General features: G+C 33.1%; 1 protein-coding gene across 12 annotated transcripts in view; it reads left to right on the top strand.

Annotated features, from left to right (window-relative positions):
* The window catches only part of LOC113398865 (nuclear factor 1 B-type), a 54,911-nt gene extending 31,513 nt beyond the window's left edge, over positions 1-23,398 (top strand). For 2 of the 12 annotated variants that reach the window (XM_026637787.2, XM_064219183.1), the window contains exons 2-14: positions 6,193-6,348; positions 9,944-10,135; positions 10,567-10,774; positions 11,110-11,181; positions 12,439-12,534; positions 12,818-12,976; positions 15,148-15,255; positions 15,582-15,700; positions 16,174-16,279; positions 16,705-16,877; positions 16,977-17,086; positions 17,906-17,994; positions 18,211-23,398. In XM_026637787.2, the coding sequence (XP_026493572.1) occupies positions 6,193-6,348; positions 9,944-10,135; positions 10,567-10,774; positions 11,110-11,181; positions 12,439-12,534; positions 12,818-12,976; positions 15,148-15,255; positions 15,582-15,700; positions 16,174-16,279; positions 16,705-16,877; positions 16,977-17,086; positions 17,906-17,994; positions 18,211-18,347 (1,725 nt within the window). In that variant the 3' untranslated portion in view covers positions 18,348-23,398. Of the gene's footprint in view, positions 1-6,192; positions 6,349-9,943; positions 10,136-10,566; positions 10,775-11,109; positions 11,182-12,438; positions 12,535-12,817; positions 12,977-15,147; positions 15,262-15,581; positions 15,701-16,173; positions 16,280-16,704; positions 16,878-16,976; positions 17,087-17,905; positions 17,995-18,210 lie in introns of all 12 variants that reach the window. The other 10 variants (XM_026637794.2, XM_026637790.2, XM_064219182.1 and 7 more) reach the window with 10 other exon arrangements.
* Positions 23,399-26,292: the final 2,894 nt, after the last annotated feature.

Here is a 26,292-nt window from a genome sequence, read left to right as displayed (position 1 = left end):
CATTATTATATTACCTCAATAGAAATTTCAAATTTTAGTGATATTACAAAAAATGCTTAGAAATAGACTCCGATTACACAACTTATTAAAACTTTTAATAAAAGAGTACATATTCGATTAACTCATACAATAAAACGATAATAGAGATATTAAAATTCATATACAAAGTCATTATACAACGAAAATTTCTGATATGCAGGTTATGAATAGACTCGCTAAACTTTATAAAGGTCTAAGTTTGATCATTTTACTAATACTTTGCACTGAAGGAATTTGCACGTATTACCAGGACTATGCGGGCTTATAGGGTGAAGATAAATACTTGCAAAGACCTTAAGGATTCCTCCTCAGTCTATTAACGCAATGGTATATGGGACCTCGAAAATAGCTCTATTTGAAGGCATATATCAATGAATATTTATTTTAGTTTGATAAATATTGAACACGGTCATATCTTGTTCAATGAATTACTCTTATCCGAAAACAATGATAAATGAATAGTTCTTAACTGGTTAATCTGAAAATCTGAAGTTTTTTATAAAAAAATTGCACTATTTTGTATCGTATAAATTTTCTCCAAACGTGTATTGATTTCCTAAAAAAGCTGATCTCAAGGACAAAAATTAAAATTTTCCAGTGACATAAAGCATTTAAACTATTTTTTTAATGAAATAAAAAAATAAGTTTAGGCGTATGGTATCGAAAGCCATCGATAAAGCGACTTTTTACATCGCGACGCGGCCCATAAACCATTTCGCTATTGACGCATAAAACGCGCTTATGAGATTATTTTGAGCGAAGTTTATATCGATTTGGTTTTCGAAGCTCATTCGAATGATATAATTTGCGAAAGAGATTTTTAAGAACAACCGACAATTGGTTCTGTACAATCTACATTTCGAACGGATGATATTTATAAATTTATTAATCTTCTTAAATTAAAATTTAAAAGTATCGGTAAGAGTTGATACGTGTAGAGTTTATATCAATGTTGTTATTTGAATAAACGAATTCTTAAATTCTCCACAAAGTTTGGGAAACTGTCTCAAACGATACTTTGATATGTTTGAAGTTATATGTTATATATTCTTATTCTGTTGCCAACTGTTCTTTGTCTCAGTATTTTCTATTCAGGTGTAATATATCTGCACCTGTATTTTGATAGTTTTACGAATTTTCTCGATTTTCTTTTAATTATAAATTTAATTTTAAATGTTTGTGCCTGTAGTGTTGGTCATCGCGTTGCCGACGGAGGATGTTTATACAACATTTTAAACAGTTTAATGCATAATCTTCGTTTTTTAAAAAAAATATTTGCTTTTCAAATTTCGAACTAAAGAACGGGAATGTTTTAGTAATATTTAGACTAGAAAACATTATTTACGTCAATTTATTCATTTTATTATTACGCGTTTCGATTTTGTTCTGTATTATTAAGTGTGTACATTTTTCCGTGTTATAATATCGTTGAAGTTAAATATAACTGATTGATTTTTAATATTTCGTTAGTCTTCCAGGAAGTTTACAGTTCGTTCTATATTGTCAATATTAAATTCATATTGAAAATAAGCTACAGTTTAACACAACTAAAAAATTAGTGGTTGAACTTCTATTGCCTGAAATAAAAGGTATTTAAAGATATAAGTTTCGTAAAGCGATTTCAAAATATTGACATAAAATAATTCAATTAACTATCTTCTGGGTTGTTTGTAAGTTACGAGACATTAACGTTGTTCCTTTAAGGTTTACGTCTCATATGACTTCGTAACTTCCGAAGTGTTTTGTATTGGGACTTGTTCGAATTACCTCGAAGATAAATTTAATATCCGTAAGCAAAACGAATCGGTTTTAAATATAGGAACCGAACATTTTTCGACTAATAAGGTCACATTATTCTAATTGAAAAATTATCGTTGATCAAATCGTTTGACACAAAAACCGTCTAAGACGTCCTTGAACCGTACTTTCACCTATTTCAACAGTACAATCACCTCAACATATGGTCAAGTTACTGGCAAGTTTACTAATCGACACTGCCAGTACCACGTGGCTTCAGGTCCTGCCAACAGTGCTTGGCAGAGCGGCGCTACGTCTGGCGTCCCCGCCAACTCGATGTTTTGACTGGTTCTTTGTTTATAAATCTTGGAACGGTTGAGTGTGATGTATCCCATATGATTTTCATTGATGTTACGTGTGGGCGTTTGTAGTACAATTATAGATTGAGGTAAAGCGTCTTATATCAAAGAAATTTATGCGATACTAGCTGCGTGGCTCTGTAGGTCTAAATACGAATAGACGACGGTCGCCATTAGCTAACTTTTGAATTTCGAATACCTTAATGTTATGTTGAAATAACAGTCATCAATGAAAATAATGAATATGATATAAGTAATTTATTTAAAATGATGACTATTCGAATTGGTAAATTATACTAGGTGCTCCGTACGACTTCGTAAACACGTGGGTTGCAGTGAGATGTTATATTATCTATACGTTTATTGTGTTGGCTATCTAACATGAGTTTTTTCTCAAATCAGCCTAGAAGATTCAAGATTAAGCGCGTATTATATAATATGTTTTTTTTTGCTGTAAGAAATTTTATTCATCGACAATGCGTAATCAACTTTGGGAACTAAGGTGTTATGTCGCTCGTAGACACAAGGCTCATTCTCACTCTCACTCTTAAACTGGAACACGACAATACTAAGTGCTGCTCTTTGGCCTTTAAATATCTGATCTGGGTGGTACCCATTCAGAAGAACTTACACAAAGTCCTACCACCAAGTAAAATATCTATATATTAGAAAATCAAGACTGCGCAATCGACGAATAGAATTACTACACTTTTAATATGGTCATTAGTAATGAGACGCGACGTCTCATTAAGTCTTTTAAAGATTACAGAGATCCTACAAATGGTACTCAAAGTATATAAGAGACAAAATTGTATTTAATAGATTCAGCATTTTGTATAGCGTCTGCTTTTACGTAGTCTTACTTAAACAGTCGATTTTACACCAAACTAACTCGCATTTTCAATACAATATTAGACAATTTCAAAATCTAAGCAACCAATAAAGACTCAGACCTGAGAAGATCGTTTAGACATGAGTGTTTTTTTGAGGTTGGTAGCATTGATTTTAATTTCTGGTTCCATAAGACCATGCATTCGTTCTCGTGCAGTATATTCGATGAAAAACCGCAGCTCTGCCTTTAACATTTAATTGATCGTGTAAAATATGAGCCGAGATGGCCTAGTGGTTAGAACGCGTGCATCTTAACCGATGATTTCGGGTTCAAACCCAGGCAGGCACCACTGAATTTTCATGTGCTTAATTTGTGTTTATAATTCATCTCGTGCTCGGCGGTGAAGGAAAACATCGTGAGGAAACCTGCATGTGTCTAATTTTCAACGAAATTCTGCCACATGTGTATTCCACCAACCCGCATTGGAGCAGCGTGGTGGAATATGCTCCATACCTTCTCCTCAACGGGTGAGGAGGCCTTAGCCCAGCAGTGCGAAATTTACAGGCTGATTATGTTTTATGTTTATGTAAAATAACGTTATAATATATATGCTAAGTAATGTATAAGTTTGTTAAACGTTGAATCATACATTATATTATATTTGGTAGAAAATAATGTTCCATTGTTACTGCAGTGTATTTTGGTCCGAGCTTACTTTAAAAGAAGTAAGTTTTTAATCAAATGATCCTAATTTTTATTAAAATTTGTCATCGTTTTATCATATGGTACAATTTGATTAACTTTAATTTATTAAAATTATACTTAGAGCAGAATAGAAATGAGAGCTATAGAGATATTCCGTAACAACGAAATCGAAACTCACCACAGCACACGATCGTGAAATGTCAGAGATTGATAAGCGACATTAACTATATTTATAACAGTTTAGGGATACACATATCAAATAGAACACCGTTATGAATGATTATAACTGTAGGATCGAATTAGTACAGGCTAGTTGTAAGTTTAAACCAAATAACGACGACTAGAAATTACGCGTCATAGCGACATCTGTTGATTACGAAGCTAAACTGAACAAGAGTTTATTAAAATGTTATGCAATTTAAATCAATCTAACACGGATCTCGCTAATGTAAGCAAATGCGATTGAATTAGCCTACGTATTCTTCGCTTCTCAGAATGCAGCGCCTCTTTCCAGGAATGTATCCTCTTCGACGCTTTGTATAATCTTGTATGCACGAGACGAACGGTTGGCATTTACGATTTTTTACAGTTACAATAAAACTTCGACTTTTAAGTTGCAAATTCCATTATGCTATAAATCAAGTCGACACCATTGCATATGTTATGTTATGATTCAAATCAACAATGGCGTTCACTTACCCGATGAATACTTGATTAATTCGGATTTTACTCGTGGTACTGTACTGTTAATGTTTGTTTGTATTTTTTAAACATTGCCGTTTTGTCGTTGACTTTTTGAAAATGAATTTAAAAACGAACGAACGAACGCAATGAATCTTAATCAAAGATTTCAGACTTTTTCATTTTGTTTTTATCATTAATTTCTGAGGGGATTAAATTCAGTGACATTTCTATCCAGAAACTCAGATAAGATTAGGATAGAGTATGCTATACATTCTCTTTAAAAAATTAGAGGGTTGTCCCAAGCACTTATTGTTCACGGTTTGATTATAATTTTTACTGGGCAGAGTGATGGCCCTGTTAATAGACCACATCTAGATCTGAAATATTTATAGGTTTTAATTGTACATCTTATATTATATCCGGAAACCAATGGTTGATATATGCTCTGAGCATATGATCTGATAATACGAGCATTTGAATTGTAAATGGAAGTGTTAAAGCAAACGAATTAATAAAACTAATCTCTTACTTTTCGGCTTTACCTATAAATATTGTTCAGGTTAACAATTCTGTGTCCTTTTCTTTCGAATGTAAAATCAATAGGTCATAAAGAGATAGATATACAATATATGTTAACACTAAGTATAAGTAAGGTCGTTTATTGTTAAAATATGTTTATGTACTAGAAGTATTGAATCAGAACAAATATTTTGGGCTACGTGAATGACGTACTTAATATTTTTTTTAATCATATCCATTTTTAGAATATTAGAATCTAATCATAATTTTAAAATAAGTTTTAAAAAACTAATGGCAAATAATTTTATACTTTTATTAATAGTGTTTTTAAGCTAATTAGCTTAAATCGTAGATGTTACTAGAAAGCCAATAGATGTTTAGAAATTAGATTATTTAGATTAATAGTAACTTACGAAGAACGTCACTAAAATTAGACGGTTCCTTTATACCTGTGTCTATTGGTGTCATATTAGAATGATTTAAGGGCGTCTATTTAAGGTTATCTGAAGGTTCATTTGATACAAAATATTGTTTCCAAGAACTAGTCCAGTAATGATGACAAATGCTCGATTAAAGCATCATTAAAATTTGACTAATTTCATTGAATTAAATAAGGTGCTTATTCATTGAATTTCCAGAATGCTTTCCGATGCAGACGTAAAATCATAGCTATTGTTTTATTGTGATCAATGATCACATATAGAATGAAAAGGAAAAACCTGCATTAATTACATGAGTCCAATTCCTGGACATATTTTGTATGTTTTATTTCTAGAAAACAATGATTTCATTCGTTTATTGTAAGTAACTTTGTACTTCTTGATGAATTGGATTTTGAATTATATATTTGATTGAGATTAATAGTATGTGTTGTAGTATTTAGTTGTATTCAGATTCGTACGAGTATAAAATATTAGTAGTTGTAGTTAAAAATACTTGTAAACTATATACGTTTATTGTGATAAAACGATTCAAGCGTTTTCTTCTACATATATTAAAAATTCCGATCAGAATATAATATTGTGACTTACCCTCGCCTTTGGTAACAATTACTTTATGAATGCTTTGAATGTAAATATTGTCTCGAGTGCAAGAAAAATAGTCGTAACTGTATCAGTATCGTTTTAACAATTTGTATTATTAACATGTGTTTTTCAAATTTCGAATAGACGAATTCTAAAAAAAAAAAAATTGTGAGAATTAAAGAAATAATTTTAAAAGAGTTAATTGTTTTTTTCTGAGTCCCATGTTGGGCGCCAGTTTTCGTAATTGACATAAAATCTCTTTAAATGTTGTTGATTGTTTGAATGTTCACAGGACGAGTTCCATCCGTTCATAGAGGCCCTGATGCCTTTTGTAAAGTCCTTTTCGTACACGTGGTTCAATTTACAAGCGGCCAAAAGGAAATATTACAAAAAACACGAAAAACGGATGAGTCTTGAGGAGGAGCGACACACAAAGTATGAACTACAGGTAATATTCTTTTGTAAATTTATACTTCCTTTTATTTCTCAGTTATTTACTATTAACAACGATTAGGAGGCTTAATCATTTATGTTTAAATTGATTTGCTCAATTTTAAAATGTACTAACAACCTTTTCTGTTTTTATTTTATACCCATCTCGTAATAACCAAATAATTATTAAGAATAGAAATTTGATTTATAAAAATTAATGTTACTGGGTTTGAATATTAGATGAACAGTAAAGATGTAAGTTGTCTTTGTTAAATGATTAAAAAGTAGTAATTTAAAAATAACATTTAACATAGTTTTATGTACAGTAACGTCACAGCTGGACTCTGTTTTTTATTACAGTATTTTGTGAACCTTTGCGCTTTGCATATCTGACCACAGATACAGCAAAGCTTTGGTAATGGACAGTTTATTTATAACGCGTGTACTATACACGAAATTATTTTTACGTAACAAAAAACATTCTTTTGATTGTCAATTTAAAATCAAAACCTTTGTTAAAATAAAAAATATTAAAATCGTGACTCAGGATTTCACTCGGATTCCTAAAAAAATCGTTGTTTTAAGCGTAAAAAAACATCATGAATTAAAAAAGCATCGATTAACAATAGTGCAAACTATTTTAATTTGTGCATGGAGTTAATACAATTTGATAGTATTATAATAACTTTTTAAATCCTACGGATAATAATTTGTAAAAATAGTGACGTATACGGCGGAAGCCTTTTTTTTACATCATATTTTTACTCTAGCATTAATTAATCATTCAGCATTTCTTACTCTTATAATTTATAACTTAAATTTATCAATTTCTTTTATAAGTAAACTTTTTACTTTAAGTAATCCAATCGCGTATTTAAATAATAGAATAAAAGTATGCCTAGATTAAATACTCTAAATCCATCATGGCTGTGTTTTTTGTGTAACATTTCATAACCTCAAAATATTACTGTAATTTAAACGTTTTCCAGAACATTTATTAAACATAACTTTCTATAAGATCTAAACAAGATTGATATATTGAAATGTACCAAATATAATGCCAAAAATGGCGTGAGTTAACAGATTTTCGCGTTGCGGAAGATACAAAACAAAGATGTCTGCATTCATAGATAGTCGCAATGCGTCTGTCGGACGCCGTACGAAGAATTCCATAGCACGTGGCCCAGTTGTTGATTTAGGAGGTTAATGCTGAAAATTAGGCCTATTGTTTTATCTACTATTTAGGTTCGGGTGACTTAAATTAAATTACTCTTGGAGTTTTCATTTGTGTCGTTTTTATGTAGTAAATTTTATTATATCATATTGTTTAAAATATTTCGTGTATGAAGTGTTATTTAGTTTATTTAACAGTCTGAGATTATAATATAGAAAAAACGAATGTACCCTAAAACAATTTCGATTGGATATTTTTAAGCGATTGATGAAATTAATTGCATTTCAATTCATCGTCATTTTACACCTGAAAATAAATAGGTTTGATTGTATACCACAATTATTTTCTATCAATGCGTAGTTTGTCTCAACCGTAATTTATATGACAATGTGATTAGCACATAGATAATTAAGAGTGTGTTGGCTGCCTAAGTTAGACTATAATAAATGATCTATTTAATTAATCCATGTGATTAGATCAGAAAGCGATGGCTCATTATTTAACATAATTAATATTTGTTGTGTGAAATATAAAATTATGAATTTTCTGTCATCTAGAAATAGGACATCTAAAACGTTTTAAAATATATACTTAGCTTTTTCTTTTGTATTACAAATCATAATAGTCTTTTCCATTTGTTATATTCCAAAAAAGTATATAACTATAGTCTGTCTTGTTGTGGTAAATACTTTTAAAGGGTCGATTTGAATACATTAAAGATCGAGGAGAGAAAGAAAATACAACCTTCCAAGCAACATCTCAGTGTCTCTCAATCTAACGAAATTATGTTTTTCAAATTTAAAGTCTCTATGTTACGCAGTTTAATATATACGTTGATAAATAATCAGCAACTCAAGACATGACCTTGTATCTAACATTTGACTAAATCATAGCTATACATGATAAGCCTTACTTATAATTTTTCGAATAATAAAGTGGTCTTAAATATTCGATAAAAATAATACGTCATTTAGCTATAAGAACTTTAATAAAACTAAATGATGTCACAAGTATTGTGATTAAATTTATTCTAAAATGATTTAATTTTTTAATTTGATAATGGATTGACAGTTTCTTTCAGCGCTATTCTGTAAAAACGTACTTCGTATCTCACTCTTAAAATATCGAAAACATATTTTCGGTAAGCGTATTAACGTTTTGAAGCCTTTTCATTATTATTATTATAGTCAATATCGTATTTTGTTATAATTTTACGATCGAGTGCGGTGAGTTTCGAGATTGTTCTTACAGAAATATGTTTTATCTGCGAAGCGAGATAAAGAGAATAAGTATGTATGTTACAGTATGTTGAGTTTCATTACATAAGTTCTTTAACCAATGGCCTAGATCCAAAAATAATATTGATGATGCTAGCTCATATATCGAGCTGTCAATTCGGAAACTAGCACGGGTTTCGTTGAAACAATACCATTTTTTCAATGTGAGGATTTCCGTGGATACGGATTATTATTGTTTTATTTGGACAGGCGATATTTGTGAGTGGTAAATAAACACAGTTTTGGTTTTTTTTTTATGGCATTGGTTGGCGGACGAGCATATGGGCCACCTGATGGTAAGTGGTCACCACCGCCCATAGACAAAGGCGCTGTAAGAAATATTAACCATTCCTTACATCACCTATGCGCCACCAACCTTGGGAACTAAGATGTTATGTCCCTTGTGCCTGTGATTACACTGGCTCAGTCACCCTTCTAACCGGAACACAACAATACAGTGTACTGTTATTTGGCGGTAGAATATCTGATGAGTGGGTGGTACCTACCCAGACGGGCTTGCACAAAGCCCTACCACTTGGTTTTGGTTTACAGTAGTTAGTAGGAGGGTAAGTAAGCTAGCTTAGTTATGCAAGATATTGTGTTTGACATGTCTCAAGGAAAACGCTTGAAATATTTTGGGGGTGATGAAATAGCAATAGATTCAAAGTACCTTTCACAATCCGACGTCTATGTAACATAAATAAAGCCGATATATATACACAATGGTCGTTCTAGACTACATATATTCAGTAATAAATATCTTGCCAGCTCAATTCATAATATTTAATTAATCGTGAATATCGCTCCGTTAATTCTCCTACTACAAAACTGGGTATATAATTGGGTATTATCAAGTACCTAGTATTTTATTTTATAGTATTTTAATTTAACGTAAATTCTTGTAAAATATCAGATAATATTTAATTCTAGACTACGATAAGGTATAATTAGAGAAAAGCTTGCTTGTCTTAATGAGACAATGGATAGATGGAGATGTATATATTCTACGAACAATATAGTCATTTTTTTAAATATAATTTTATTAAGTTAATGCCTGTTTTTTAACAGCCAAAAAATCTGACGTAGCTTAAATTAATTCAAACGAACTTCCATATTCCTATAAATTTATGGAGCTAACGTGAAAACCCAAATGTTTCCAGAATGAAAAAGCAGAAGTAAAACAGAAATGGGCTTCGCGTCTACTCGGGAAGCTGAGGAAAGATATAACGCAAGACTGTCGAGAGGATTTCGTCCTCAGTATCACGGGCAAGCGGCCGGCCGTGTGCGTGCTCTCCAACCCCGACCAGAAGGGCAAGATGAGACGGATAGACTGCTTGAGGCAAGCTGATAAGGTAAATATTAACGTTAGAAACTCCTTTAAAAAAGATTTATTTAAACTTTTATCACTTGCATCTAAAAAAAATGGAAGATTCAACACACCCATGCCAAGATTTAAATTAAATGAAATCTCGTACTTTTTCGCTGTAAATAAATTTATAGCTCGTATAATTTGTGTTAATGAAAAAAGTATTTTAATATTAAATGTACTAGAAAATAGAATTCAGATTTAAAAGAAGTATTTTCAGACTAAGATATTGTTGATTTAAAAAAAATAGAATGACTATAAGTTTTATGAGGTGTTTTCTTCGTTGATATTGATGTTTGATTTATGTGGTCTCAATAGGAATGTCATAAATACTTAATAAATATAAATTTAGAGAACTACCGATGTGATCAGCATTGATATAATTCATAATAATGTTTTCACTTCTAAATATTTCAGGTGTGGCGCTTAGACCTGGTAATGGTGATATTGTTCAAAGCGATACCGCTAGAGAGTACAGACGGGGAACGCTTAGAGAAGCACCCAGAATGTACGCAGCCGGGGCTCTGCGTCAACCCTTACCACATCAACGTGTCTGTGCGCGAACTAGACTTGTACCTCGCGAACTTCATCAACAGCTATGGTAATGGGAGCGACGGTCTACCAGGTCTCTCGCTCACTTATAATTACAACGCTTGGTTCATTTTTGTTAATGCTGGCATTGATGATATTCGAATTTCAAAATTTTGAATTTCGAATTTCCATATATAAAATTTCAGAACAAGATTGTTTTAACATTTTCGGTAATAGATGGTTAAGATTTCGGTTTTCATCTATAAAATCATCAAAGCTAGTAACTGTATTATTTCATAAAATTATTTGCTAACACCCGATTGTAAAACTAGAGCTGCAATTGTTTTATTTACTGGATTTTGTTTTGCATGTAGTTAGAAAGCAGTATTCATATTTAGTACCTCAGTACATATAACTGATATGTTTCAGATATACTAAGCGGATCTCTCTCTCCACATCCCACTAGGGACAAAGAGAATGAACACGAGGCTAAGAACAAAGGTAAACCGGCTCGTGTCGGTGTCGTGGCGTGTTCGTGTCGTGGTTAAAAATGGTGTTTTAATAGCCTTCTAAACTGCGACTTAAATTGTCGATGAAGTTTCTGTTTCGTTTGATTTCGGGAGATTATAAGAAAATATTAACAAAAAATTTCAACCTATTAAATTTGTTTAAAGGATTGATGTAAAATATTGGACTAACTATAATATACCTTCCAATTGTGTCGATAAAGCATAGTTCATTAGGATATTCCTCTATAATAATAGTTTAACGATTTATTTTTTCAATATTAAAGACAATAAGACACCATTTTTAGTCGCAGCAGTAAAATTGATGAGAGATTTTTTGATTGGTATTGCACAAAAACATGTTGTGATCACCATTTTAGATTTGTGCATTTGGACGTTTAAACTTATCCCTGTATTGGCTTGCACCTCATGCTTTCCTTGGTGTTTTGAAAGTTCTTGATGTTGCTCGATTGTTCTTTGTGTAAGATGTACTGTAGTCGGTGTTCCTTCTCTTTCACTCTTTCGTTGGTATCGTGTAACTCTTAACAACTTTCAGAAAGAAAAAATACATCATCTATAAAATTTTTAAATTTTGGTAGATCTTTCAACCGAAATTCTTCAAGTACTATGATATGGATCAAAGTTGATTTTTGAACAAATTCGTTTGTTGCGGTGTTTGTGTTGTTTTGAGTTTTGAAAACTAATTTAAACATCGTGATGATTGCTGTCAAAAGTTACATACCAAGGTTAACAGATTCGATGTTGTTTTAAATTGTACGCCATATTAATATTTTTCACGTAAGGTTATACTCATTTTGCTTTAAAATTTTGATTTTACAAGTAATTATTTTGTCTAAATACAAAAAAAAAATTGTCATAACATTACAGATACATTATTGTAACTCATATTAAAAGACTTTTAATAAATTTATTTGCCGATAATGTATTTACTCAAGGCAATTGGTTTGATCAACATTACTTTTGTTACGTTCGTCTAATGCTAATTAATTTATATTAATATTTAAAATAGCATCGATCGTAGTTTTAATGTGTGTTTTTTCTAATTTAGATGTGTAAAATATTTTGATGTTTTACTTAAATATAAGTACTTGATTAAGTGTTGTATAATTGTTGTATTACTATAAACAGTTGAATCATTTAGATGTGTTATTTTGAGTCCAATTCTGTTTGGCGATTTCCTTTTGATGTTTTTTACTTTATTTTCTATAATATTTCGAATCGTGGGTTACAGGCTATACCCATAATCCATACAACGGTGTTATTTGCAACGATATCATTTTAGCGACCGGTGTCTTCTCTTCGAAGGAACTATGGAAGTTATCTAAAGGTAATTTTAGATGTTTTTTCGATATATAACCTAACATTGTTAATTAGTTGCTTCGTTTCTGTTTAATATCTTGACATCGCGTTTTGAAAGACGAACTCTTTTATTTACATGCGTTTTTGTTTCCAAAAATTCTAATAGTAGTATTACTACTACTTGTAATAGTTCTGCTTAGATCGTACCGTTTCACTAAATAATAATATTTTAGTGTTGGAGATGAACGTTTGCAGCATTATCACCTCGTTGACGTAGAAAATGCTCACGTAAAATATTTTAATCATTCTAGCGTCTATCCTCCAAGAAACAGGATCCGAATCACCGGGGGGCTCCGGGGGCATCAAACTGGAGTCCACGTACTATGGGTACAACAGCCCCGCGCCGCCCGCCTTCGAGCCGCCGCCCGAGCGCGCCACGCCCTCCGCCATGCTCGTCGGCCAGTGCTTCAGTGAGTCGCAGCCCCGAGCATCCCTCTTATAAGAATTTCTTCTTCACATGAACTGCACCCCATCGGCCCCGAATCGAATTCTGAATAATGTTGATCATTAAAAACATTTATTATTTAAAAGCGGTTTTAGAAAGAAAACTTTATAACGATGAGGGATTGTCTACAAAAAAGCCGATAAATAAAATGAATACTTTCTAGTAATTGTTATCTGTCGTGTTATACGGTCGTTGAAGGCCATATGTACATGTTATAATTCCTTTATATATACCCGTTTTAACTTCAGTAAACATTTTTTGCAATACAGGTCCAAAGAATCAGCAAATAAATCTCACAATATCAATTTAAAAAAAATTATTCCTCTCTTTCTCGAGTTCTTTTATATTATATGTATTTACGAGTAGATAATTTAATTTGACTATTTCTATCAGTGAGTATCCTAACGGTATCAATTGAATGCTCATGACTCATTACTGTTATATATTATTAGTAAAGTCCACAATTACATATTAATCGTATGTGCGCAAGAACGGTTCCAAAACAAAACGACGATACGCCTGCTTAGCTGATTAGTATTCACGATTCGTCCGACTTGTTCGTACACGGATCTCGTACTAAATACGGTCGCACAAGATTATTTCATATGAATCATTATTAACATTGCATTTATTTGGTTACGGGTTCATTGTATGGGTCGCTGACATATTTTGTTTGTCGAAAGAAATAAATTCATTTATTAGCATTCGAATTTGGTACCGGTGTTTGAACATCTGTGACATTTTAAATGATATTATTTATAACAATCGTTTTGATTTAGAAGTAATATAAACATATACAAATTAAATCACTTGGTATGGAAAGTTAACCAGTGGAGATAATAAAAAGGAGTGTTAAGAGTTTTGTGAAGGTCTTTACACTGTTACTCCAAAGCCTTTGAATTGGAACTGAACCGAGATATCATTTCTCTACTTATAATTGATAATCTTTAATTAATAAGATTTTTATTTAAATCAATATTTCTTAGAGCAATTATGTCATTCAAAATCAAATCACTTTTGAATCGTCATTTAACATAACTGTATTAAAAGTAAAACTATCACCGGTTTTTTTGGTTCTGAATGTACAGAGAAGAACCGCCAAAAAAGTCAGGAGTTACTCTTTTCCAACATTTGAAAGTCAACAGCGATTATATATAGGCTTTTTTTATCATCTATATAATCTTGTGTTGAATAATATGCCTTATTTATTCATGTATTTTTTAACAAACGAAGACAAAGTTAAGTGCCAGTGTTGACAGTGTAAAACGCCTTTAAATTATGATACGTAGAAATGTTACACTTGACAGATTTGTTGTGGAATTTAATGGTAAAACTGGAAAACCAATCGTCTAATATGACTCGTATTGCAGTTTTACCAAATTCACTAAGAACATATTTATATTGTATAAAAATAATTGAATGTCTGAATAATTTAGTTATATCTTCGTACGAGGATCAGTCACGTTTTATGTTTGGTGTCGAAGCACGCGTTACTCAGGCGAAAATAATTTGCCTTGTGTAATTCGCATTGTCGTTTCTGTTTTAAAAATTATTTGCAAAACGCTTTTTCTGCTCGACGTCAATTATAAATTCTAACATAAGCTTTTCTTTTCCATTACGTCACCTATTTTGGTGGTTTACTTGGTGCAAGCCAGTCTGGGTAGGTAACTTCAACTCATCAGATATTATACAGCCAAACAACAGTACTCAGTATTGTTGTGTTCCGGTTTGAAGGGTGATTGAGTCAGTGTAACTACAGGCTCACAAGGGATATCTCAGGGATTTGGCTGTAAACTGGCTTTACTATTTTAGGATATGTTAGGTGACGTTATTTGACACCTAATATTTATTAGTGGAGGAAAGTTATACATAAATAAATCATGGGTAGCCGGACGGGCAAATGGGCCTTGATAATAAGCGGTCACTACAGCCCATAGACATTGGCGCCGTAACTTTTCTAACGATTCCTTACATCACGAATGCGCCACCGAACATGAAGACAAAGAAGTATAAGAATATCTGGATCACAATGACCTAAAACAAAAGCCGTGCACCAATTTTTATATTCTTATATTTCGATACATACAGTTCCAGTTACCAGTTTGGCTCATTAGCTATGTTTGTTTGATTTTACAGGTATTCCCCATAGTTCAGCGGGTCTGAGCGCAGCACAATCGCCCCTAGTGCCTTCTAACACCATCTTCTACCAGCACGCCCCACCTCCCACGGATACACATCCAACGGGTGAGTGTCGTTGCTGTTCGAATAAGCAACATGTGTTTGCGAAAAACGTTTTAGCAAAACGTAAAATTAGTTGTTATATATTTTATAATATCACGAATATTTCAAGAAAATTTATTTCATTTTTGGGAATTTCACTCGAATTGCAATAAAATCTCATAGGAAAATACCCTAGATCTGAGAAGCGCTACAGAATGTGAGTGTTTTTGTATGCACCGCAAAGTCATGATTATTTAAAAAGGTAAGCAAGTATTTGATTGATAACCAAAACGAAAAAAAATATATATAAACGGTTGATGTGTCTAGCCGATTAATGTTATCCCCTCCAGCGTCAGAAGCGCTAACGAACCAGCACGGCGGGAAGTACGACGGCGCGCCGCAGGACTCGCTCGGGGACTTCGTCACTTTCGTGTGCCAGGAGCCGCCCTCGGATGTGCAGCAGTTACAGGTTACATACCAACTTGAGAGAATATTTAAGAGTCCTTTTTTACGCTTTTATGATAAATAAAATCACATATAATTATGGAGTGCTGCAAGTGAATGGGTTGATGGTTGAGGTCCCAATGTATTCCCCTTAATTCCAGTGATTGTAGTGTACCTTTAAAGTCCACTCGGGTCAAATGCGATACAAATATTTTTAGTTTCATGTTCATTGGTTTTATTATTAAATGATATGGTGTGAATATGCAATTTAACCCCTGTGAAGCTATAGATAGCACACCAAGAGCATTGATGTATAGTAAATAGAAATTATAAGTGAACGCCTTAATAAGAGAGATAAATATCTCTCTTCTTAAGCGTGCCTGGCTGTGGGGCTTTCTGTTACGTTATTATGTTCAACTAACATGGTATTTAATAATATATAAATTCTGTGTAAACGAAAATACTTTGTTAAGAATTTTTTGTAATATTTATTTTCAGGTTCACAGTTTATCGAGAAGCCCCAAGCCTTACTTCAGCAGTTCGATGTTACCCCCACCGCCTCTGCCCCCCATGGCGAGGCCGGTCACAATTATCAGATCTACGGGTAGGATTTATTTATTTATTCATAGGTACAGAAACAGAATATAATCAGAACATAAAAAAAGGATATAAATTCATAAATATCTGCCAATAAGATTATTATTAAATATTTCTATGATTAAAACTTATAATTGATAGTGATATATTTTGATAGTGATCTATCTCGGAAAAACTATGTTATATTACTAACTTAAACATATACACCCATTAGGAAAATTACATCGCTGTAATTTACACAACAACATTCGATGAATTTGTTCGGACATAACTCATTCGTTCGTGTTGTCTTGTTTTAGATTTTCTGATCAATATTTTTTGTTTTTTCTTTTTGTTTGTGGTCATGAATTTTACGTAAGAAATGATCTTCATCTAAAGCATGGTTTTCTCGGCAATCGGTCAAAAATCTTACGAAACATCTCACATCCTCAGCGAGCGAGGTGGGCGTGGGCGTGGGCGGCGTGGGCGTGGGCGTGGGCGGCGGCTCGCCGGCGTCCCCCGAGGTGCGCTCGCCGCCCGCGTCGCCGCGCCGGCGCTCGCCGCACTACCGCGACTGCCACCCGCCCATCTCCCACTTCAACCACTACCACGCGCAGCCGCAACAGGTAACCCCCGGTCGGGCGGGAACGAGCTACCGTGGACGCCGATATCTCATTCCGGGCAGTTGCTAGAGCAGTAGTGGCATGACGTTGTCTCGGCCGCAGGTGTTCGGCTACGGCGCGGCGGGCGGCGGCTCCCCGCCGGGCGGGCTCGGCCTGTACGCGCCGCGCGCGCCGCCCCGCGCGCCGCACAGGTACCACAGCGGACAGTTTACGTAATTCTAATTATCTATCTAAACACATTCACGCACCGAATCTGCCTCACACTCCGTACGCCCAGAAACTCCGGATCGTGACGATGGATCGTTAATCGAGATTTATTTTCAATGTTTGATTTCCTCTTCAATTTTGACGTGTAACATCTTTTTTCTCGCTTCCCTGCTGCAATCTGTGGTAGTGATTTCGCCGAAAGGGACGAGAGTGTGTACCCAACCTATATTCCGACGTACCTGACTACCAGATGAGGTGTCAGATGTGTGTAACATACGGAAGGCCTACTTGTTTTTTTTATTAAAATCGTTGCTAATATATATACATAAATAATATTTAAAATATATCTCGATTAATTTCTGGTTGTACGATTTAGTAAATAACATACCATAGTGCAAGAAATCTAAGAAATACTTATGTCATTTTATAATTTTTCACCTATAACGATTTATTTAAGATCAAACAATGAAGTTCCAGTAAACATTTTGAGTAAAATTTAATTTTCTTTACGAAATTGCTATAGTTAGCAATAGTTGCTATCATTTAAAATCTTTTACGGCTAATTAAAATGTATTTCATAAATTTGTTGTACTACAGTGAAAAAAACGTGTTCCACATCTAACAACTAGTACTGAATTCGTTCTAATTTTAAAATAAAAGATAATATTAAATTTTATTTCATTTGTTGGTAAAATAATAAAACCTTTAATTAAATGATACAGATTATTAAGAATTAAATTTTTCAATGAACAAAGTAAAACAAATTGAGTGAGAAATGCAGTTTAATTATTGAACAGCAAATTAAATAAGTGTTACTGTTTCAGGTGGAACGCTCCATTCCCAACATTAGAGGAAGAGTTTAATATAATGACAGCACCAACGGGGCCTGACCACGTCGTGCTCTTAGACGATGGTAATTTATATCACGTTCTCACAAATAAGTGTCTTTTTTTAAATTAAACGAATAGTCATTTTTGGCGCCCAAACAGGGACTACTTTCGATGTACGCGCTGTGAACGTATTGAAAATACTCATATCCCATTGGCACGTTAAAATCGAGTTCAATCGAGTGAATAATTCTGCGCTACCGTATGGGAGAATCATAATTCCGAAGTCTTTTACATTCCAGAACGCTTCTTCCAATCCAACGTGATCACCTCGGACGCGACGGCCATGGACACGGGCGCCAGCGTGGGGCAGGCCGTGGGCGTGGACGCCGACGAGCTGGCGCCCGACAAGCCGGCGCCCGACCTGCGCTCGCCGTGATCCGCGCCGCCGCCGGCCGGCCCGGCCGACCCGGCGGGCCCGGCCGACCCGGCCGGCGCGGCCGCGCTGCGCTGGACGCCCGCGCCGCTGCCCCACTGGCGCCCCGTGACGCATAAGACTGTTTGAATTGCATTCGAAATTCAGATGTAAATTCTTTTCGTTAGACAATAATTTTCTACGTCCGGCGCCGGCCGGTCGTCGGTTCGACGGTGGAATGGGGCTAGTGTAAATATCGCATTGGACTCGGCGAGGGTTGTAGTCGAATTTAAGTTTGGATTCGCTCCTGTCGGCCGGCGGCGCCCGTCGACGGCGACGTCTCAGGCCCCGCGACCGACGCCGTCGGCCGACATGTCATTATTTCGTTTATAGATGATACGAAAAGCAATACTCCAATGATAATTATGTAAAAATATGATGTTACGGAAAATTAAAACAACATATTATATTCTAATATTTTTATAGAATATAAATCGAGTATGATATGATCAAGCCTTCCAGTAATTTAGTGAAATAAAAAAAAAAAATATTAATTATAATGCAGCTTATGAATTATTTTGCTGACCTTTAAGGCAGTTAGGAGTGTATATGAGAACATATGCTTCCAGTACTGGCGTCAAAACACGTTGCGATTGACGAAAGTGTGATATTATAAGTTGTTTTAGTTTCGTTGTTGTGTGTTTTGTATTGAAAAATTTTTTTAGAATAAGCGTATGTAGATTACAGAGATTTTTTTAACTTATTGAACGAATATATAAGAAAGACGAGCCTTGCTTATGAGATTAGTTTAGTTGTGTAATTAGAAGCCGAGTGATGATCAATTATATTGTTGCATTTTCGATCCGAAATTTCAATAAAACATTTAAATAAATGCGTTAATGTAATGATGAATGAAAGTTATGAAATATAAATATTTTATTAGATCTCGTCTTGTTTTACGGTTGATGTTTTCAATGAAGATTAATAAGTTACAGCGGAACGATCAGCAACATTAAAAAAAATTGTATAAAAAAAAAACAACAACAAAAAGTTATAACGTCGCCTAATCTTGTCAATTATGAAAATTCGAATCGAAAGCGACAATGATTGATGTGTGTAGTTCGACATTTGTCGGGGGACATTTTATAGGTGCCTTTTATAAAGAAATCGTATATGACTTACGACCTAGGGACTTGTAAATTGTAGTTTTTTTTTTTTTATAATCCATCCACTTATACCAAAACCGTGGACTCATTACGTAAACCGAAATGACGTATTTTGTGGCCAAAGAGTCCAGCGTAACGAACTCTTTGGTTGCAAAATATAATTAAATTACATACCTTCATTACATTATTTAGCAATACGTGGCCATACGTGAAAAGCTAGTCATTAGAATAACAATGTAAATTTATTGTACTTAAAATAAAGAATATTTACATTAATATAACCCCTTACGTTTATTAGTAAGGGATGAAAACTAAATTTGTGGCCAAATTACACTTAATGAGATCCAAATATATATACACGATTTTTTAATAGATTTAGATTTATAAGTGTGGTATGCTTAAGTTGGGTTTGTACTTTAAGTTCGAAGTTCACGATCGCGGTCTGTCCCAATCGAAGACGGAGTAGAGTTAAACAAACATCAGATTACTGAGCTCTGCTGTATTTTGTAAACAGTCAAAGTATTAGAATACTTATTACTACGTTAGACAAAATTCGAAACTCACCGCGTAACTCGAGAGTGATATGTCAGAATATGTCAGAATAAAATTTATCGGCTTCACTTGTCAACTTGATTGATGTCAACATTTCACGAGTGAGATACGAAATGAAATCTTACAGAATCGCAACTCAGTATTTATTACACCTATATTTTAAATACACTTTTTCATTTAATTACTTTAATTTGAAATCCAAAGTTCCGATAACTTCGCTGATATTAAAAACGCCATTTTGAAAATATATAATTTTCACCACAGATTATTTAACTTCTCGACCAATTATGTCACGTCGAATGTGAAATTTGTTTGTTTGTATTGTTTCCTTCTTCGATTGGATTAGACTATAATATGTACTTTAATCTCATTAAAAGCTTGTTCTGCAAAATGAAACTAAACCGTTCATCATTTAAACGTTCATTAACAACGAATTATGAGTTATACCATCAAATAATAAAGTAAGTCACTTACATTCAAAATTATTTTTATAATTTTTTTGCAGAACAATATTTTTAAATATAATTTAAAATCGACGTCATTTCAATATTATATCGTATGGTCTTTCAGTGTTCTCGTTTCTTGAATTAACTTTTAGTTGTCATACTTATAAAGGCAAGTACAAGCCGTATTGTTTTAAATAATAATTTCCGTTGCACTATTGATAAAAAAAATGTATGTAGGGATTAGAATAGGTAACGTAGCAATAAATGACAAGCAATAAATTAAAAATATTATAATAAATACAGCTTTAGTGAAGCTAGAGATTGGTACTGATGTAGAATCCAACAAATATAAACAGTCGACTCGCGATATTTTTTGTATAGATAAAATGCCGGAGAACTGAGTTCTAAGTAAATTAAGTATAACATTGAAGCGGTTTGGTACAATTAATACATAGCTATTTCACAGAAAAAAAACTATAGATATATAAATATAACTGCAAATATAGTACGACTAGACAGAAGGCGGAAATTAGTCAATTGCTAGCTATAGACATAATTAGAGGATATAGTACAGAAAAATTAAATAGTAACGACACTTAAGGCTTTTGAATACATTCGGATAACCAACACGAATTCGTCGTATTATAACGCGACCGAAGTGACTTTGTAACGACGGCAATAAATATGGTGACGAATTTAAAAGCTAATTGGTGCAGAAAATTCTAGACTGTGATTAAATTGTTCATTCTGGACGTGTCTTATATTGAAATAGTCGTTTTGTATGATTGGCAGTGCACGGGCAGTGCTATAAAGGAAAGATATTATTGGTACATATTGTTAACGGAATGAGACATGTTGTATGAAATGCATTTGTTATGATTATGACAAACATAAGAATTGTAATCAAGTTTAATAATGAGAGGTGAAAAGGTTTTTTATTGACAGCGTCAGTAGATTCAGTAGTGTTTTTTATTAATAGCTTTGCAATAGTTGATGTGATTGCGACAAATGCGGAATGTGAAAAAAAAAATACTATAAAAAAAAACGACGAATCTTTAAATAATAAGCGAAATAATTCACGCGTTTGTCGCAACATAATTTTGTTTTGACGTTTGATTAGCACCATTGTTACGATATGGAATAATAATTGAAAGCCTAAACATTATGTGCCTTAGATACAACAATATTGTATATTTATGATGCGTTCTATACAACGTGCTAACTAGAAATAAATGATTATTGTTATTTTAAAGAAAAGCCTCGTCCTCGTAACTTCGTTATTAGAATTGTTTTACGCGAAGGCTTGTCTCTGGATCTCCTATCGATTTATTTGTCCCAAACACGGCTAATTTAAAAAAAAAAAGAACATAAGATATCAGGCTGCCTTTTTATAGGTACTCTCGTTTCGATCCTTCCGTATAATCCAGTCGGTGATATCTATACTTCTAAATTAACCCAAACTGGAAAACTCAAGTCTGGACATTGATTTCGAATCCAGATTATAACTTTAATCCTCATCTAATAATTATTGTACGGTTAAGTAAAGCTTTTACGCGTAGTTTCGCTGATATATAAATACTTCTAATATATTATATAATTTTAGTACTTACATACATTATACCCACTTACGTACCCATTATGTAATTTACTGGCATGTATATCTTAATCTACGCGGCGTTTCGGATAGGCTCGCTATTTCTTTGTGAGAAGTCTGTAGTTGACCCTTGAATTCTGGCATCGCTTCTTAACATTATCTGTCAATAATTGAAACAGCATCTATTATAATTATAATGTTCACACTTTATAATTTCATCCTAATATATTTATATATAAATTATAAAGAAATAAATAATGTAACTAAAATCCGTCTTATTAAGTTTCTTTGGATTTCTGAATTGGAATAACATACGTAACTAAATTATAATTGTAAAGATAAATTATTAAACAATAGAAAAATTACATCTAGTTACGATTTTATTAGTTCATCGAATTTGATGTGCAATTATAAATTATTTAGCGAATTTATTAATTAATTTTTAGTATTGATTGTGTCCATGACCATAATTGTCTGTAAATATCTTCCGAAGTGTATTTATATAATTTTCTATTTGTACAATTAAACTGTAGTAAACAATTAAGAGTTACAATGTTTGTCCTTACATTAATTTACATGTTTTCTATAGGTTTTTTTCTTTTTTTTTTTTTAATTGTGTTTAATCTGTCGTGTAAATCAAATGACGTGACGCCTTGACACAGACTGTGAAATGTAAAAATAATACCTGGAATATAAAAAAAAACAACGCGTCATTCGATTTACAAACGAATATAAACTAAAGATAGACTTGTAAAAATGTTATAACATGTATTTTTAACCTATACATAGTAAGATATTTATAGAATTTTAGTCGTTTAATTATTTCGAACGACTTGTTATAAAGAAAATTGGTGCTTAAAGCTTAAACAAAATAAGTACGGTACTCGTGTGCCGTGTGTGTATTGTCATGAGGGGTCGGAGCATTTGACATAGCATGCGTTGTTATGCTCGAATTTGACGCGGAATCACTTATGCATATATATATATATTGAAATTAAATTGCGTAATCGCTGAAGTATTATTAAAATATAAATGTTCTTTTTTTAAATTATAATCCTCGCACAAAAACAGACATCGAATTATTTATAATGTACCTACTACATTACAAAGTTACCGCGTATATATATAACGTATCAAAAGGTTTTTTATCATCGATAGTTAGTTTTTATTAGGTTCTTTATATGTAATGATTGTTGTTACAATGATAAATGATTTTGCGTTGAATTATGAGCAATTATAATAATGTAGGTAAACTTTGCTCAATAACGATGAAAACTGAAAGTGTTACAGTTGATGCAATACAATGAAACAAACAGAGTTGAGTTTTATTTTAATACCTTTACCATTATTTTGTGATTTACTCGATTAGGCAGACATATTAAAAAAAAAAAACACTGCTGGTGCTGGGAATATTTATCTTCTTTTGTACCTACATTTTAATTTCAGAATTTAAAAAAAATACGTCGAATCAAAGGCTTAATATTATATAAAATAAAAAAAAAAAAACTTAGTGAGAAAATTTTCTTGAATATTAATATCAAAATATTTGTTCAAATCGGTTTTAAATGGTTATGTTACAGGTCAAGGTCGTGGAATAAACGCTTGTCACGTCAATGTCTAAATTTATAACTACGAAGATCAACTACTCATATTATGAAACTACTCACAAACAATATTATGAATTGTTTCCTAACCACTGCATCTTTTGGTACGAGTTTTATTTATATTGGTGTAATAGATTTTTCAGTAAGCATCACAATAAATGTCTCATTAGCATAGATTATATTTTGACTTACAACTGTTTCGAAATGTAGAGTCTACTAAGACGAGAAGTACACTCGACAGAAGTAAGCTTGTGTTTCTTTCTGCTGTTAACTGAGTGGTACAGGACGTGATGGACTATCAAATACATCAAAGCATCAATGAAGGATTCATGACGACTGCAAAACTTATTTTAAAACGATAACCTCGCAAACATATAAAAACAAATTATATAAATGTCGTATTGAGTCTTGGAGGGCAGGATTTACCAACTTCCTGTGGGCACCATGTCGCTTTAGGGGATGGATAGACGTAAACATTTTTGCTGAAGTATTATTATTGATGATATTATTATTTACTACGTCCAAGCAATCTTCGTGGTATTTTGTCTGCTCATGGATGTAAAAATCATACGATCGATTACTTTTTCTTGGACTATTGATTGGACTTGGATTGGTACCCACGTACTATGGATCGTTTTCACATATATATCAGTTTGTACTCCTGTGATGTTCTCCGCAATCCTTCCACGACTTGTAATGTGTAAGGTAAGGTGAAATAGGAGGAATATAAGTAGTTTATTGAAAGTATTACTTGTATGAAATATAAGTTAAAATGTTTTAGTATTTCATAGAACCTGCACAGCACAGTTCGCTCAAATCCCACTGCTATTCATAAGCCTCCTGTCCTTTTAAGTAAAAGGTAAAACTGCCTCTATTTCGCTGCATCATCCGGCAGATGATGACAGAATTTCATACAAACATTGGCGATTTTGAAATGTTGCCTTCAGCAAGCACGAGATGAATAATGAACGAAAATTAAACAAAAGGAAATTTAGTTGTCTGCATTTAAACTTGCGATCAACTAGACACTGCATACTGGGTGCTGGCGCTTTCTGAAAGCCTGTCTTGAAAGGTACCACTCATTATTCTACTGTCAAACAGCAACACTTAGTACAGTTCTGTTCGAGTTTGAAGGGCGAGTGAGTCAGTGTACAGGCATGAGGGACATTATATCTTAGTTCCCAAGGTTGGTGGCGCATTGGGTATGAGGAATTAATATTTCCTACAGTATGAATGGCTACGGGCAGTGGTTACGTATAAAATAGGGTGAGTGATCAAACATAAGTAACTTTAATGAAAACGTCAAGAGTGAAATAATTCAAATCACATGGCATGTCGGCAATGAACACGGAAAACATCAGGAAATGTTGATATTTTGTCCATATTCAATATATGTATTTAATTTGATTGTCAAAAAAAGACCCGCTGAGTTTCTTTCGCCGGTTCTTCTCAGGTCAGGGTGATTCCTTTTCCGAACCGGTGGTAGTGTTTAACTTGACTATCAATAAGTAAGTGTAATGCTTCTATATTGAATAAAGGAATTTCAGTTTGAGTTTTTGAGTTTGTAATTAGTGGAAGGCAAGTCTAAAGTAATGACTTACCTATAAAAAAATATGTAAATTTATTTTTTTAAATAAATTTACTTAAGTAATACATTCAATGTAAAATTTGCATTAACAATTAACTTCTATTGTCGGTGTATTTCTTTATATTATTTTATAAATACGAAAACAATTGACAACTCATCTCTTTTAATTTAACCAATCAGATGAGCCTAAAGTTGACACAATTGTAGAGATCTGTATTGTTTAATTGCTATCGGTAATAAGTAATATCCTTCGAAATCAATCAGAAGATTTAGCTGGTTGTATATCATTTATATTTTCATTGGATTTAGTATCAATACATTAATCTAGAAAAGAGCCGAGATGGCCCAGTGGTTAGAACGCGTGCATCTTAACCGATTATTTCGGGTTCAAACCCAGGCAAGCACCACTGAATTTTCATGTGCTTAATTTGTGTTTATAATTCATCTCGTGCTCGGCGGTGAAGGAAAACATCGTGAAGAAACCTGCATGTGTCTAATTTCAACGAAATTCTGCCACATGTGTATTCCACCAACCCGCATTGGAGCAGCGTGGTGGAATATGCTCCAAACATTCTCCTCAAAGGGAGAGGAGGCCTTTAGCCCAGCAGTGGGAGATTTACAGGCTGCTAATGTAATATAAAAAAAAATCTAGAATATAAAACGCCCTTACTGCCATAGTATGAATCTTAATTATATATTCAAATCACAAAAAATTAGTACTCTACCTAACAGTTTGATGAAGCTTGTCGTATGCACCCTCACAGTATTATTTTATTAATAATAATTACCCAGAAGGGTGGGTTACCGTAACGCTACACTGGAAATAAACCACTGAAGGGATCTAGAAAGGAAATACAATCGATATAAGTATTTTCTTATTATACATACATACATATATGTATATGTTTATGGGAAATCTGCTTTCGACTATTAATAAAATGTAATGATAAGTTATATAGCAATTGGGGGTATATTTAATAATAATAATACTACATAATCGTGTATATGTTTGTTACTTA

Source organism: Vanessa tameamea, chromosome 26, assembly GCF_037043105.1.
Source record: "Vanessa tameamea isolate UH-Manoa-2023 chromosome 26, ilVanTame1 primary haplotype, whole genome shotgun sequence".
Taxonomy (NCBI): domain Eukaryota; kingdom Metazoa; phylum Arthropoda; class Insecta; order Lepidoptera; family Nymphalidae; genus Vanessa; species Vanessa tameamea.
Note: the sequence above shows the minus strand (reverse complement) of the source record. Positions and strands in the feature narration are given on the sequence as shown.